The following is a 17,341-nucleotide window of genomic DNA, read 5'->3' on the forward strand; positions in this document are numbered from 1 at the left end:
CCGCCCCCCCGGCGCTAGCTAAGCTAGGTTCATTATTTCGTTTGTGCATTTAAGAAATTATTAAAGTACATTTTGTCATAATTTCAACATCAAGGTTAGGTGAAAATTGGGAAATTATCTGTGGGTATCATTAAATATAAGTCGTACTCCAATACATCTGTCTAGTTATTACATGCTTTGAATTGAAGAAAAATGGCGCTGGTACAATTGTCGGGAATGCTTCGACTCACCAAAAGTCGTGGGATTTCGTCGGAATTTATTTTGGCACTGAGAGAGAGAGAGAGAGAGAGAGAGAGAGAGATAGATAATGAATTAAACAATATCTTTGTTGAGTTCCTGTAATGTTATCGGCCGGATCTAGGATTTATTAATTTGGGAGGTTTTAATTTTTTTTTCTATCATAAGCTTCAGAGAAAAATAAAAATTTAATAAGTCTTATATGTATATTTAATATAATTTATTAACTTAAAATATATATATATATATAATATAAATATCTTATAAAACTACTTAAGTTGCACTTTACGATTTTTAAAAAAATCAAACTTATCAATAAATAAGTCTATATTAATACTAAGAGCAATTTCCTTCTCAATATAGATAATTATAGTGTTTGCTAGAAAATTATTTTTTATTTTTATTATGAAATGACGTTTTAATGAGTTTTATTTCTAAAAAAACACGTTCTGTTGTTAGTGTAGAAACTAAAAGAATCAACACTAGACAAATCAACCTATTAATTAGGAAATAATGATGTGACTTCTTTCTTTCAATCAACATACAACATAATTGAATAAGAGAATTAAGATTCTGAAACTACGAATACTAAATTATATCAAATTTGTAATAATTCAACTGTCTTCTCAAATCTCTTATTTCTTTTTCATTTAAAATTCAAAAGATAAGATTGCGTTCTTTTCTAGTTTAGTTTTCAATTTTAAGTTTTGAATTTATTTTCATTTTTGTGTTTTGAATGTCTGTTTTGAGAAATGCATTCTTTTTATCATTCTAAAAAATTATTATAAATTTTTTAGAATGATAATTATTTTTAATTATAATATACTTTCGATTTTTGTATTTTCAGCCTATTTTAGTTAAAAACACCCAAAACATTGTTTTGGGTTTCTTTTATAATTTTTTTTTTTATTATTTTGCATTTTTAAAAATAAAAAAATAAACATATTTTGAATATTTTGAAAAACTAAAAACTCAAAATAAACTAAAAATATCAAAGAGAATGTAGCCTAAAATTCCTTAGCTAGATCACAAATTCCTCAATTGGTTGGGTTGGGTTTGGGCAAACAAATTTATCGTTTTTTCTAGTCAAAAAGTTACTTCATTTTTTTCTTAAAAAAATTAGGTGGGCTGGATCCGCCTCTACTTGGTCAAATATTTAAATTGATTAAGATGGATCATTGTGTATGATGATGTTAAAAATTGTATTATTATTATTTAAATCTATAGAGAATGTAGCAGTAGTTGGGGCGAATGAATTTTTATTTCAATGCTCAACATACAAAAAATAGAGATTGTGAAACTCGTAATGTAGAAGAAGAAGAAGAAAAAGAAGAAGAAGAGGAGGAGGAGGAGGATAGGAGACTAGAATAAAGTGAAGAAGAAAGCATAGAATTAGCAAATAAATTTTAAGTATTTATAGATTGTAGATTTATTAGTTTAAAAATATTTAGAGATTAGCCTCTCTCTTAACAAGTAATATCTTAACTTTAACTTGAACTCTTTTTTTAATGGACTAACTCTAGATTTGAGATTCAATAAGTTAGATTTGAACCTGATTTGAGGTTTAGCCTAATGACAATTACAATTATATTAATGTAATCATGATAATGATCTAAATTGAATATAATTTGATATTAACCATTTGATTTAGGTGTCATGCACACACACAAAAAAAGTCACAAATTGCCTGCAATTTTATATCTTTCTTATAGAAAGTTAACTAACTAATGAAATTGATGAGAAATGCCTTGTTTTGGCTATTTATTGATCATTTAAATCACTTGATCTTATAACATGAAATTAAAAATCAAACTCAACAGTATAAAGTTTATTAAATAATATTTCTTGAAAGTAATACACTATCTGACAAATTTATTTATTTATTTATTATTATTATTATATATATGATATTGACAACAAAGAAGCTTACAAGAAACAACTCTTCATCAAGCAATCAAATTGGCATGAAAATTTATGTCATATATAGCTAAAAGTGATTGGAAGGTGATGATTGTGCCATAAAGTTGCAAGTCATCGCAGTGACGCTTCAACCACACCGCACATAACATAAATGTTAGATAATTGTCTCAAATAGGTTGCATTATTTTTATTTCTGTATTTTATGAGATATATATGTATATATGTGTGTGTGATGTTATTTCAATTGGTTATATAGCTGATGGTTGACAAGTGACAGCGGAATATCTGTTTATCTTCTTATCATTTAACTCACTAGTTGTGTTATAGTGCTCGAAAGAGGTTGACGCATGAATTTATCGAAAAATTGTCAAGCGAACTTTAACGTGCAGTGGGCAGATGATGAAATTCGCCTAGCACTATGCTGGGCGGACTTCATCACCCGTTTAGTTCGAGCGAATTTTATCTATGATGAAATTTGCTCAGATTTTATTTAAACGCACCCACGGTGTATTTGAGGCAAGGTGGCAATTTTAAGGTGAGGATATTTTTGTCATTTGATGTCTTCAGTTATCCCATGCATCAACCAATTCGAGTAAAGTAGAATAATCCTTTAACTCACATATATATAGGCGCTCGGATGTAAGGAGAAGACATAACACTTTCTCTCTCTCGTCTTCTCTCGCCCTCTGTTACAAAAACCCTAACTTGAGATTTGATCATTTCTATGTACTTTTGATGTATTGTGTGTGAAAGATCAATGCTTGTGAGAGTGCTCTTGATTCTTGCTGGGATTGTAAGTTTGTGCTCTTTTGTATGCATCGTATGTCACTATAAGTTGGATATTTTCAGTTTATAGGGTTTGGTTGATTGTAATTCTATTTTGTGTAATCTTGTTGCTCGGATCTAGTGGATTGACTAGGGATTTGAAGTCCCTGCCGTGAATAGGATTCTATTTTGAATCCGAACATGTAAACTGCTTCGTCTCCTTGTTATGAGAATCATGGAGGGCTGACTAACAATGATGCAATCGGACAAGTCAACCTTGTCAATCATGTTGGAATTGGATGATTGACAAGATTTGCGCATAAAAAGGAATGATTGTTAATTGACTGGTTGATTGCAAGATTTGGGCGCATAATTGATTGATTGATTGACAAGATTTGAGAGCATAAAAAGAAATGGATGATTGATTGAAAAGATCTTGGAATATAAAATGAATGATTGATTGATTGACCATATCTAGTTATTTATTTATTTTCTATGTAATTTATGGTTTTTATTAGTTTTCATGTAGAATTATGATTTAATTATTCGCCTATTTAAAGGCTTTTCCATTATAAACATTAGACATAGATTATTATGAATTTTTGAATTTGAAAGATCCCCCTCTTCAATTTTGTTCTTCAATGAACAAAACTTCGAATTTATCAAAGGAATGGTTCATTTGTGGCGTTCAAAACCTGAACTTATCAAAGATCTGGGCAATCTTTGTGGCGTTCAACAATTCTTGGTTCTTGTTTCCGCATAATCAACGGGTCTAGATTTTAATATAGTCTAGATTCTTGGTTCGTGAATCAATGGGTTATGAATTATTTGCCTTTTATTCGATTTTAGCTTTTTTAGGGTTCGTTTCAATCTTTTGTGAGTTTTTTTTGCCTTATCCCATCGCGGGTTCACATCACCTTGTGTGCTTGTGTAAGCATTTCTTTATTGTTCTTGTGTATCTGGTTGCTTCGATCTTATAGGTGTTTTGGTTTTGGATAATCAAACGGGTTCTACAATAAATAGCCCATGTCACATTCACATTTTCCTAATTTATGATCTTTAATTCATAATTATAATTTTTTATAATAATAATAATAACCAAATATATTTTATTATAAGATCATATTATTTATACATCAAAACTTAACACTTTAAATTATACACGAGTGTAAATGATTAAAATATTTCTCGTGCTACCTTATTATTTTAGGTGAGAAAATATTTTAATTATACACCTCATCGTCTTACTATTCTAAGTGATATATTTTTATTATTTTAATTATATTATATAGCTAAAGAGTAGAGATGACATTTTCCTTTTGCTATATTTGTTATTTTTCATGATATCCAAAGGCTGGGCCCCGCGAACCAAGTTACCATTTCCTGAATGGGCCATGTGGCTGCTGTGGATTGTGTTATTCTATCGATGACAGTGTTTCGCGATGCTCCTCCTTGATCTCCCATATGTGTGGCCTATATGTATTCCTTCAAAATTTCAACCATTTTGTTGAACGATACCTAATATCAACCACAATCGTATGGTCACACTCTTCAGCCTTCACAGCAGATAGCTAATGGAGCTCTGTTATTACACTCCCACGAAGCCGTCCTCTTCTCCGCACGCCGCCATTCTCAACTTTCAGGTATTACCCGCTTCGCAGATCTCATTCTTCTTTCATGCCCCGTCTCTCATTATACATATAAATTTATGTGTATGTAGTTGGGTAGCTGATACTTGGGATTTCAGGCTCCGTTGTTTTGTAAAGATTCATTAGGATTCTCTGGCAAGTTAAGCTAGAGACCCAATTTCCCCAGACTTAGTTGTATATATATCAATGATGTTCAAATGGAACCAATTTGATTAAGAAGGCAACTAAGTAGTCAAATGCAATCCCCCAAATGAGTTGTGTAAAACAGAGGAAATATATAGTTATATATATATATTAATGATGTTCAAATGGAACCAATTTGATTACGAAGGGAACTAATTAGTCAAATGCAATCCCCAAATGAGTTATGTAAAACAGAGGAAATGTACAGTAATGGATACTAGTTGGATCATAAGTATGTGAGGAACTGTATGCAATGTTCAACGAGGGGTGGGGGGAGAAGAACTAATGATGGGTACGGTTTTCTCTTGTAAGTTGTAAACCATTTAATGAAGAATTTATGTCAACTTGAGCTATATCTTTTGCACATGTTAAAAGGTTACCGTCTGGATTGCGTGAATTAGTGTAGATACTGTTTAGCTTTTACATGCTAAATTTGTCTTCATCTCCTTTCCTAACTCAAGTTGTGGTGTTTATATACTAACAATATTTCATAGTCACTTGTCCTATAACAACTTTAGCTGTAATAATCCTATCTCCTATTCTCTTCACATTCACCATTCCATCCTTTAAAATGTTATCCATAATAATCCTCACTTTATTAGTTGCCCGATTCTTTTGAGTACCAAAGTTTATGGCCAGATTTTGTCAACGTTCTAGCTCTCTCTCCAACCCATTGTCTCTTGCGGGCACATAATATTACTTTTTTTTCTCCTAATCGTCAAGTCCACCACTTCCATAGATTTTCCTGTTAGTCCTGATATTCCATGATCAAATCCTTAATCTAAGATCCTGGATTAATTTCTTTACTGGCATTCATTCATGAAAATGCTAGAACATTTCAGATTTAACACTACATCCAGACATTGAAGCAGCATCCCTAGCTTATTTTTCACTGCACTCGGGCAATGTAGTGCATCGGTGAGAGGGTTATGCCCCAAGATAAGATTATTCAGTCTAAGGAACTCATGGCACAAGCGCTGGTATTTTTTTCTTTGCCATATGATTCTAATCTCGGATGTATGGTGGTTTAAGAATAATACTCTTACTAGAAATAGCTCCTGTATTTACAGTAAAATTTTGATTCTGCCCTTGAAAATAGATTTCCCAAATGATGTGATGGTTCTTGAAAAATCTAACTGGAGATACCTTCTGTATTTTCTTTAAATTTTTTATTTACTGCTAGTAAGTGGAAACAAACAATTCCTGTCCCCAGTAGTTCAGAGTGCTGTCTATTGGCTTAAGAAACGTATGCATGGACCTACCCCCTTCACGTATACATAGATTATGGGATCAAATTTATGGAACTAAAAACTAGTGATTCGGACAATAGTTGGCGGTCTTCTTTTTGGGAAAATTTTTGACAATAAGGTCATTCCAATTTCTGTAACTGAGGCCATTGATACTGCAGGGTGTTTCATCATCTGTTGATAGAAGATTTTCTAAGCGAACGTTACATCCAGGGGTGCTGTCTTCTCCACTTTCTAAACCATTTCTTCAACTTAACAAGAGATTTCAGCCCCTTGTTTACAGAGAATGCTCATCTTTTAACTCTTTGAGAACATACAAGGGCTTTTTTGCAGAAGCTGGAAAACAAGGTTGGGACTTTGGGAGATTTTTAAAGACATTGTATTTTTTTAATGGGCCTCCATCACCTGCTAAGGTGATCTTGTTTGTCTTAACTTTTCTCCGAGTCCAACAATCCAAGCTATTTCATGCCTGTCTAACCAGATTCTTTTTGTTTTTGAAGTTCATTGAGTTTGTAATTGAGAAACTATCCAGTACTTCCCCTAGTGAACCAGCAGAGGCAATGGAAACTTCTGGGATTGTGCTAGTTGTTGGAGCCACTGGTGGTGTTGGGAGGAGAGTAGTCGACATCTTGCGCAAGAAAGGATGGCCTGTTCGAGTATTGGTAATAATCCTAGGCTCATGCCTAAATCTATGATATCTTATTTTTTTATGGCATGTTCTCTTATTACCCTCTCTATTTTTTGCTTTCTTTCTGTGTCCAATCTTCATCAGGTCAGAAATGAAGGGAAGGCAAGAAGCATGCTAGGTCCAGACATTGACTTGGTGAGTTAATTTTAGGTTTGAATTTATGACCAATTGCTTATGATCACCATGTTGTGTCTAAGGTTTTTCTATCTTGACTATATTTCTTTTTACATTTATGGAATTAGAAAACCAAGTGTTTGGTTTGTTATCATAAGTAGATCATCACCACGAGCCATTAAACTAATCTGATGAATTTGGTACCTCAGATATACATGTTGAGTATAGCATAGAATAAGTTCTTGTGGAGGCATTGCAACTAATGAGTGTTTTGTGGACCTTTCAAGAGTTGTGCCAGTACTGTAAGCATGGGAGGTGTGTGAAGGACCTTGTTCCTCAGTGGAAAGCTTAGAGCCTAGATAAGATGCCAAACTTGGCAGCATAAACTGCACAGAGACTTGCAAAAGTAACATTTAGTAGGCTAAAAAGCTTTTAATCTAGAATGATGAGAATTTTTTTTTTTCAAACTATAAAAATGGAAATAGAATTGAAAACTCAACCAGAAACTTGCATTTTTTTCAATCTCTTTTCTATTTGTAGAGAAGACCAGGAATCTAGGCTACTTCAAAATATATTCTGTTGCCACATATATTATTGGACTCTGGAGGCGGTGATTGTAACAATAATATATCTGGTCCTGGTTGGGGGCAGTGATTATAATGATAATGTGTGTGGTCCTGGTTGTGCCACTTTCCCTGAAACATGTGGCAAGTTGGATCCTATTGGTTCCATATTGGAGCTTGCAATGGTTAAAGTTACAAAACTGGATTTTCCCAGCAATTGAAGAATCAGAAAGTATTTTCTTTGTTTATTTTTTGGAAACCTTTTGGATGTGAATATACTCGTCATTACCGTCATTGATAGCCTTAATCCTAATAGGTGGGGTGGGTTACATGAAAAAAAAAAAAACAGATTGTAAAAAAAATAAACTTCTTCAAGCACCATTGATAGTATTTCTAGTGAATTGAATCTGGTGACAGTATTGATTCTTCAATTATTTATCAGTTTGTTGTACACTTCTAGGAGCCTTATATTCAGAGATGAATTAATTATCTATTTTTGATTCTGTAGTGAAGACCATACGTGGTTATTGTGTTGTACTTCGCAAAATGTTTAGTAGTTCATAACAAAAGTCGAAGATGTTACCCATAGATTAAGGTAGAATGGTTAAAATGGAAAAGCGCATATGGTGTTTTATGTGACAATAAGATTCCATTAATGCTAAAAGGAAATTTTATAAGCATGCCTTTGTTGTATGATATATAATGTTGGATATTAAAGCATCAACATGTGAAAAATATGAGTGTAATCAAGATGAGGATACTAAGATGGATGTGTGGCCATGTAAGAAAGACAAAATTAGAAATGTAGTTATCATAATAAGGTTGGAGTGGCTTCTAATTGATGATAAAATGTGTGAGATAAGATTATAATGGTTTTGTCATGTTGAAAGAAGACTGACAGAAGCTCTTGTGAGAATAGTGAATGGAATGAAACAAGTACTTAGCAAAAGACATAGAGGAGACTGAAAAATTTGGTGAGAGACTTAGGTTTGATATTAATTATATGGGTCTAACAGAAGATAAGCATTAGATAGAAATGAATGGAAAATTAGAATTCATGTAGCCAACTCCACATGGTAGAATAAATTCTTGGTATGTTGTTAGTTCATACCAGAAGTGATTTGAGTTGATACTGGTGTTTAATGTCTTATTTGATCCTTTAAGAATACCATCTATAAAGTATCAGTTTCTAATATATTGCCATTGACCTTAAACATGGGGTCAAGGGATAAAAATTTGGGCCGTTAAAATCAAGGACAGCTAGATGAGGTGATTGAGGACTCATTCCTTAGTGTCATTTTAAAGATGCGTCCTCTACAGTGTAGGCAAAGATTCATCAGTGTTCTGCCTGCATCAATTTGTTTTAGCTTGACTGCTTCTACATCTATGCATTATTGAGTTAATAGTAGCTTTGGGAAAGTAGTAAAAACTAAAATTATCAGGAAGAGTTCATCTCTTTTGTCTTAGGCTTCTATATTGGGGGTTAATTTGTTGTTTTCTCACTCTCCATGAGGAAGGGAGGTCCAGCAGTGGTGCAGCTTCTTGACACAAAAGTATGCATGCATTGGTCCAGAATATTGCTGAATACGTCTTGTTTGTTTAGGAATCCTCAAGCTTTACTGCAATTAGAAGTTAGGGTTGCTCACTGCAATGAACAAAAAAAATCCAAATAACTTGCCATACCAAGGAAACCTTTGTTTTGAATGATTCTAATTTCAATTAAGATTCAAAATAAACAAATAGAATGCACCTGTTGCTATTAGTGCCACTTCTGCAGGCTAAGTAAATTTGCTGACTTGGTTGAATTTTGAGATTTATGGAAAGCTTGTGTTGGCAAAAAGCCAAGTCTGACTGCATCTAAGAACTGAACTTATTTGACATGGTTAATTGTTTGGCAGTCATCAATTCTAGACTTTCTAGTGGGTTATGCAGGGAATTTGTTTTGTTTTGATGTAGTTTGCAAATGCCTCTCAATCAATTGATACTAGACTATAGTTGAAACCTGCTTAAGTGTGGAAACTTTAGTGATAAACTGGAGAATGGGGATAATCTGATACTGAGATAATAATACGAGGGAGTTTTGTGAATATTGACACTTCATCCAACGGAACCAGATTTTGTAAGTTTTGTTTTTTGATCCTATTTTCTTTTGTTACTATAGCTTTCTCCACGTACTAATATGAAAAGGGAAAAAAAAAAAAAAAGGTTGTTGGAGATATTACCAAGGAGAGCACTTTGGTCCCTGAGTACTTCAAAGGAGTGAAGAAAATTATTAATGCTGCTTCAGTCATTATTGGCCCAAAGGAAGGAGACACTCCTAACAGGGAAAAATACAGCCAAGTAAGCTTGTGTTGTGCTTTTCTTTTTTCTCTATTACATGCATGTGTGTATATATCTTCATTAGCTTAAATTCATATACTGATCACTGAAATTTGGTTTTGTGCAGGGAATCAAGTTCTTTGAACCAGAGGTGCTGAATCCATTTCCTATTCAAATCCTCTGATGTTAAATTGTTCTTGAATAGCAAGACCAATTTTGAAAATCTGTTTGGTTTTCTGATTTATTTTGTAGGTTATAACGATGTGTTTCTTGATTAACTCTCTCTCTGTGTTGATGAAAGTAGGTAAAAGGCGATTCCCCTGAAAAGGTAGAATTTATTGGGATGAAAAACTTGATTAATGCTGTAAAGGAAAGTGTTGGACTTCGAAGTGGAAAACTAATATATGGATTTGAAGGTACACTGTTGTTATGGAAATTGTCTAATTAACCTCCATGTTGCTTCTTGATTCCATATTAGCAATGCACCCAAGTGAAGGAAATGACATGAGAAGTTCACAAAAATGAATGTGTTAGTTTACATGAGTTTAATTTGCAATCCTACCCCCTTTCTGTCTCTCCTGTACATTGTGAAGGGTTGTGCAAACAGTTAAGTGGATGACTTACCTATTTACCTACCTGAGAGTCCTCATAACACAGTGTGATGATTCATGTGCTTGCTTGTGGTAACTAACTTATTTATAGCATTGTGCATCCAATTAGCTAGACATCCACTTATTTAGAGCCCAATGACTAAAATCTAATTTATATCCTTTTTCAAGAATCACACAGATAGAAGAGGCTGTCTAGGGATGGGGACCAGATGTTGGCACATTTTTTTGTGATAATTTCTAGGACTAATTTGGCTGGTCGCCATTTGTTCTAGATAAGATTCATTTTTCAATTATAGCTCCAATTCTGTTTTAATTTCATGCAGGAAATTCATCTAGAGATCTTGCTTGGGGTGCTTTAGATGATGTTGTGATGGGAGGAGTTAGTGAAAGTACAATTCAGTTTGACCCAACAGGTGGTGAAAATGGTGGACCAACTGGGGTTTTCAAAGGTTTGCTTGTGTGACTCCTTGCAGATATGTGCGCCTTTGTTTTACTATATTCAGAAAAATATTGTAGCATATATTTCTTTAGAACTGTTAAAATATGATGCTTGTTCTTAATATTTTGAATACGTTTACTTAGTAATTTATATTTTGTGTGTCCTTCAGGTGTTGTTTCGACTGCAAACAATGGTGGTTTTACCAGTATAAGGACACGGGTACACTGTGATGTTTCATTATCTTTACTTTTTATTCCTTCTATCTTTTTGAAGAAAAGGATGCTAAATTTTTGCTCAACATCTTTCAGGTTAATCTCAAATCCTTTTTTTTTTTTTCTTAAACTAACTTATGTATTATTTATTTATTTAGTTATGTTTTATAAATTTTTAGAGATGCCTCAATCATGCAAATTGTTTTTTAGAGATTCTTCTGTCTTGCAAATTCTAACAACAGTATGGAGTTGTGGCATTGCTTCATGGTCTGCATTTGTTTGTTTGTTCACATGGATTGACAAAGATTAAAACCAAATAAGAGTAGAAAAAGGAAAAGGCAAAAGACATAACTTCCTATGATTCACAGTTACAGTCTGCATTCACAGCACAAAGCTAAGAGGTCTACATCTTATCATGCTAGGACATGCTTTATTTACCAAGATTGCCTACATTTCAGTGGGATAGTAACATTTTATAAATAAAATAATGAATCCCCTGAAGGAGTATTATTGGCTAATGATGTGATAATTCTATCATGCATTTCTCTGATGCTCCTATTATGTTGGAGGATGGAGGATGAAAAGTGAAATGGAACAACTGGTTCGAAGTTTTCACTCCAGAACTTTATATATGAAAGTTAATTGTTGTTGAAATCAAGTTACCTCTTAAATGCAAATTAAAGTTTCGTGAGCAAATGATAAAGTTTTGGCTAAGCTGTATCATATCAGATATGCAGAAAAGGGAAAAAAATAAAATAAAATGACTCTCAGACAAAGGATGACACAATTCTCTTTTGAACATCTTTCCATTTTTATCTCGGTCTTGTAAATTCTTTTGGGTAATTAGTTTTGCTTGATGCATATAATTAGACCAATAAATGCCATTTTCCTGTGCTGAACAAAGAACATTGACCTGTATTTGTTTTCAGAATTTCTCAGCACCTGAAAATCTTTCTGCTTATGATGGTCTGGAGCTGCGAGTTAAAGGTGATGGCCGTCGGTATAAACTTATCGTGCGCACTAGCCGTGACTGGGATACTGTTGGTTATACATCAGGCTTTGATACTTTGGAAGGCCAATGGCAGTCAGTAAGTAGCATCAAAGTTACACGGTTGTTAATTATACATAATATTCTCCATTCTGTCTTTGATCTGTCCCTACCAGGTACGAGTGCCTTTTACTTCTTTGAGGCCCATATTTCGAGCACGAACTGTAGCAGATGCTCCTTCCTTTGAGCCAAGCAACATCATTTCATTGCAGGCAAGTCTCTACAATTTTTGCTTGCTCTGTTTTTCTGCTTTATGTTTCTGCATTGGCTCCATTGCCTCTTCACAATAGCATATGCAAAAATTTTTCAGCTCATGTTTAGTAAGTTTGAGTATGATGGGAAGCTGAATCCAACATTCAAGGAAGGGGCATTCCAGCTTCCAGTATCAAGCATACGGGCATATATTAATGAGCCTGTAACTCCAAGGTTCATGATTACTTTTGGCTTCTTACAACTCTGCTTCTAAGTCAATGTTGTGCTTGAAAATAATGATTCTTATAGACACAAGATCTTTGCTTAATTAAGAATTTGTGCTTGCTTGTTATAGGTTTGTTCACGTGGGCTCTGCAGGGGTTACACGGCCTGACAGACCTGGACTTGATTTAAGTAAACAGCCTCCTGCTGTTCGTCTGAATAAAGAATTGGGCTTTGTTCTCACTTTCAAATTAAAGGTTTGTAGCATCTCTGTGGAACTAGAGAACTGTCTAGGAAGCAAGTAATTCTTAAGGTGATCTAAGATGAAAGTTTGTGAGTCAGAAGTTTCAAGTAGTGGCAACTGCATCACTAATATAATAGAAATAAACCATTGAGAAGGAATCTTCCATGGCATCTAGGTTGCATTAGTCCATGAGTGTTCCTTAATCCGGGATAGAGTTTTGTTTTCAGGCTTATATCTGAAGTTCATTGTCGCGTGTTCTCTGGAAACTTGATGAAGTGTACAAATGCGATAAATCTTCAGGTACAAAAGTACAAATTTGAAGAAAATTGGAGAAGGAAGAGGTTTTTGATAGTATTTGAAATATTTAGGATATCAACAAATACCACACGCCAAAATGATTAAACAACTGGACTATATCTTCAACATGCTGCATATGCATCTAGGCAAGATGAAGGCAATGTAAACATTGTCTGACTGGATATTTACATCCCTGATATATATGGTTATGGTACTTCATAAATATTTTTTATTTGTCAATGTATAAAGTTTCTGAAGTGTATATTCCGGATCTAAACTTTCTTTTTTAATTTGGTTGTTACCAATAAATTTCTTAACCCAAAAGCTAAAAGGACAAAAAGTTGGTGCCCTTCACCCCCAACCGAGAGAGAGAGAGAGAGAGAGTTTCACAAATTGCATCATTTCTATCTTTATTTCTGCTAATGGTTCAATACATAGATTCAACTCTAGAATATTTCCTGGAAAATTGTTGGTTTTTCCTTCATGAAGCCTAGAACCGATCTGTGATTTTTACCATGTCATCAGCTACTATCTTTTCTTACTGCAATTGACCTCAACTACACTTATGTTCGTCTAGCATCTACATACTGTAAACTGATTTCCTGTATTGGAAGTCACATTTTGTGTTGACTGATTATTTATTTCAGTTTTCTCAGTGTGGTATGATCTGCACAGGGTGAAGATTTGATACGGGAAAGTGGAATCCCATATACAATTGTAAGGCCTTGTGCATTAACTGAGGAGCCTGCTGGAGCTGATCTCATTTTTGATCAAGGAGATAACATCACGGTAATCAGCATTACTTCAGGCTTGTCTCTTTTTGCAGCTTTTTTTTTTCCCTCCAAGCAAATAATTGCTTCCTGTGTTATTATTTGGTTCCGATGTCGCTCTGGTTATAACTGTTAAACATTTCTGTCGTTATCTTTATATTTTACATATGCAGGGCAAGATATCCAGGGAGGAGGTTGCTCGGATATGTGTTGCTGCTCTAGAAAGTCCATATGCTTGTGACAAGACATTTGAGGTTGAATCTCATGAAAAAACTTTACCCCAGGGTCCTTGACATCTTTAGTTCTAGTTTCTTTCTAGTAATTAGCTTTGAATAACTTTCCAAACCCATTGTTTGTTTAATATCTCTTGACCCCTACTTTCCTGGTTTGTCTGCTTCTTAATTATAAAGTAAACTTCATATTACTGGTTAGGTGAAGGACAGTGGTCACTTTAGTATAACTTTCTTTCTTTTTTATTCTATTCCCTTCATGCTATTCTTATTGGATAATTCTGTCAATTAAAGTTGATAACAAGGTTGCTTTAGGTGTCTATAATCTGCGTATATGTGATACATCTACTTGAATAAAGCTGTGATGACACAAGTGACTTGGTTTAGATTACTGAGAGCAAAAACCTTAAAAAAGCTTCAAATTACTGGTATCCTTTTGTCCTATTTCAGTTCAGTAGTACGTAATTTAAACCTCTTAGAGGTACACAATTTGGATGGTTTCTGAGATTTTTCAAGTTCTCAATCCCACTCTCACCTGCATATTTTGGAATCCTTCTTGGAAGAGAACAGAAACCAGAAACATACTTTCTTTTGTTTTTTGTTTGCATGATTAAGTTGTACTTATTCTTCAAGTTTTTTCTTTTTTTTAGCTAATTTCTTAAAATGTGTTTTTGTTTTTTCAAATGTTAACTAATTGCTCTATAAGTTCTATGGTATTTTTCTCTTGTTTCAATGCCTCACTAATTTTGGCTTGCATCTTCCTGACATGCACTGTGCATAATTGATCTTGGCTCGGCATGCTGGAACTTGGTTAATTTTGCTCTTTCCCTCTTTAACTTGTAGCTAACATAGGGTTAATTTTGCTCTTTCACTCTTTAACTTGGAGCTAACATAGGCTTTTTTGTTTTATTCTTTTTTAAAGCTTGGTGGAATATTTTCTCGTTTATGCTTGTAACCTTAACTGCCTTGCCCTTCCCCACTTTTTTGCAGGTCAAGTGTGTTATTCCATTCAGTGAGACATACACAGTGGACCCTGAAAACCCTCCACCTGAGAAGGATTACAGTATTTATTTCAAAACATTGAAAGATGGCATTACAGGGAAAGAAATCTTGGAGCAAAGTCCTGTACCTGTCTGATTCTAGCTTATGGTAGGTCTAGTTTCAACTATATATATTCTTGTATTTGAGATCTGATATGACTTATGAACATGCAATTTTACATATACTTAGGCATATTCATTTTACTTTCATTTTCTTTTCCTTGAACGAACCCTTGTTCCAAATGTAGCATAAAGTTATGATTGAGGAAAAACTAAAATAAATTTGTTAATTCCTGTTTGTACAATATATTGATGTCCCCTAGCTATGATCTAACGGTGATGAATGTTGATTGTTCATTAAATCAGATTGGGAATCTTGCAAGTTTGCTGATCTTTCTCTTTGTTTCCAGCCCGAACTTTTGAAGTATTAGAGAAGACAAGAGGCATGGATAAGGGACAAAGAAAATCAAGGGTTGATACTAGGTTTGCATATGAATAATTGTAACAAATGTGCCTGTGTGAATAAATCCAAGCTTTGATTTTCATCTTTGGGTGCAGGGATAGTCTGCATGTTTCTGTTTATAAATAAGTAACAAATATTGATATTGCTATGTTGCTGGTTGTTTTCTTTCTGTATTTCTTTCCATTGTACAGTTAGAGTAAGCAGGGTTATTTTCGTCTTTTCATTCCTATTGTATTTAAGTTTGCTGCAAGGCAGCTTTGTGAATAACAGAGAATATTTCTTTCTCCTGAGTTTCTTTCTCTGTTCTTAATATGGTATCAGAGTGCTTTCATCGCCTCCGCTAGTTTCTATCACTCTCGTCGACTTTCTCCTGGCGATCTAGCTATCATTTTTCTTCCGGTTAGATCTTGTTGTTCTAACCGGATCTTGTTGATTTCTTCTTTTCAGGCGATCTTGTTGTTTTTGTTTCGATTTATTCAAAATCGAAACCCTAGCTCATCGATTTGTTCGAACTCGTTCAAATCAAAACCCTCGCTCATCGATTGGTTCAATCTTGTTGTTGTTTGGACATATCTGGTTTTCTATTGGTTTTCTGATCGTCCAAACTTTGTCTATGGCTGCGTTTGCACTCAATTCTTCTTCCTCGTTGATGAACAATCCTTCCGTCGACGACGGATCTAGTCCTTATTTCCTCCACCATTCCGACAGTCCTGGACTTGTTTTGGTGTCTCAGCCCCTGACTGGAGAAAATTATACGTCATGGAGTCGTGCAATGGTGATCGCGCTATCCGTGAAGAATAAACTTGGGTTTATAAATGGTTCGATTTCAAGATCTACAAGTGATATCTCTCTTACTAATGCTTGGATACGGAATAACAACATTGTCATATCTTGGATTCTCAATTCAGTTTCTAAGGAGATTTCTGCTAGCATTATATACTATGAATCTGCATATGACATTTGGACTGATCTTAAAGAACGGTATCAACAAAGCAATGGTTCTAGGATATTTCAATTAAGGCGTGAATTGATGAACTTAAATCAAGGCCAGTTGTTTGTTAGTACTTATTTTACGAAACTTAAAACTGTTTGGGATGAGTTAAGCAATTATAGGCATGTATGTACATGTGGGAACTGTTCTTGTGGTGGAATTAAATCTCTTGTGGATCATTATCAAATGGAGTATTTCATGTCATTTCTAATGGGATTAAATGAATCTTTTGCTCAAGTATGAGGTCAATTACTACTCATGGATCCTATTCCTCAAATAAATAAGGTTTTTGCCCTAATTTCTCAAGAGGAGAAACAAAGAACTATAGTGGATTCTGCTAGTGGTAGTGATTCAGTTTTATTTTCTATGAAACATGATGCGACTAGGCCTAGTCATGGTAAAAACCAAAGGAGAGACCGGGCTATATGTACACACTGTGGATATAGTGGACATACAGTGGAAAAGTGTTATAAGCTTCATGGCTATCCTCCAGGATATAAGCCTAAGCAAAGGACTAATCCTAATCAGATAAACTCTAATCATGTCAATTCTGCCCTTACTAATCAGGTGAATGATAATAACCTTAACCAATGCAAGAAATCAGATGTGGGAGACTTCATGCAGTCCTTAAATCATAATTAGTATCAGCAGCTCTTGAATGTGTTGAGTTCTCACTTATCTGCTGCTAAGACAAGTATAGAAGCTGACACTTCTCTTGATCAAGCATCAGGTACATGTTTTTCCACTTCTATTAGTCCTAAACTTAGTTGTCCTAGGTTCTGGATTGTTGATTCAGGGGCCACCAGTCATATGTGCTATGATTAGTCTTCTTTTGATCAGTTGAGACCAATTCATGATGCTTCTGTGACATTACCTGATCATAACAGGTTTTCTGTT

The 17,341-nt window shown here is 34.2% G+C and overlaps 1 protein-coding gene across 5 annotated transcripts; it reads left to right on the plus strand.

The window, feature by feature from the left end:
• Window positions 1-4,379: 4,379 nt before the first annotated feature.
• Window positions 4,380-17,323, plus strand: LOC127807505 (protein HIGH CHLOROPHYLL FLUORESCENCE PHENOTYPE 173, chloroplastic). 5 transcript variants are annotated; one of them, XM_052345394.1, is made up of 18 exons: window positions 4,382-4,565; window positions 6,163-6,216; window positions 6,335-6,349; window positions 6,502-6,663; window positions 6,774-6,824; window positions 9,572-9,706; window positions 9,813-9,836; window positions 9,990-10,101; window positions 10,620-10,745; window positions 10,905-10,954; window positions 11,877-12,035; window positions 12,112-12,207; window positions 12,306-12,421; window positions 12,543-12,666; window positions 13,626-13,739; window positions 13,894-13,974; window positions 14,941-15,099; window positions 15,401-17,323. In XM_052345394.1, the coding sequence occupies exons 1-17, from the start codon at window positions 4,497-4,499 to the stop codon at window positions 15,085-15,087; spliced, it is 1,635 nt and encodes a 544-aa protein (XP_052201354.1). In that variant the 5' UTR covers window positions 4,382-4,496; the 3' UTR covers window positions 15,088-15,099; window positions 15,401-17,323. The 5 variants fall into 5 exon arrangements, 4 of the variants coding, with proteins under 4 accessions (XP_052201356.1, XP_052201354.1, XP_052201353.1 ...); XM_052345393.1 differs by having other exon boundaries at window positions 6,163-6,414; window positions 15,357-17,323; XM_052345392.1 differs by having other exon boundaries at window positions 4,384-4,565; window positions 6,163-6,414.
• Window positions 17,324-17,341: the final 18 nt, after the last annotated feature.

The sequence above is a fragment of the Diospyros lotus genome, chromosome 8, assembly GCF_014633365.1.
Source record: "Diospyros lotus cultivar Yz01 chromosome 8, ASM1463336v1, whole genome shotgun sequence".
Classification (NCBI taxonomy): domain Eukaryota; kingdom Viridiplantae; phylum Streptophyta; class Magnoliopsida; order Ericales; family Ebenaceae; genus Diospyros; species Diospyros lotus.

Excerpts from the sequence above, each read along its gene's own strand:
- LOC127807505 (XM_052345393.1), top strand. The coding sequence starts at position 4,497 with ATGGAGCTCTGTTATTACACTCCCACGAAGCCGTCCTCTTCTCCGCAC. Across the intron at positions 9,837-9,989 it reads TCAAGTTCTTTGAACCAGAG|GTAAAAGGCGATTCCCCTGA; the intron begins GTGCTGAATCCA and ends TGATGAAAGTAG. Across the intron at positions 12,667-13,625 it reads TTCTCACTTTCAAATTAAAG|GGTGAAGATTTGATACGGGA; the intron begins GTTTGTAGCATC and ends TGATCTGCACAG.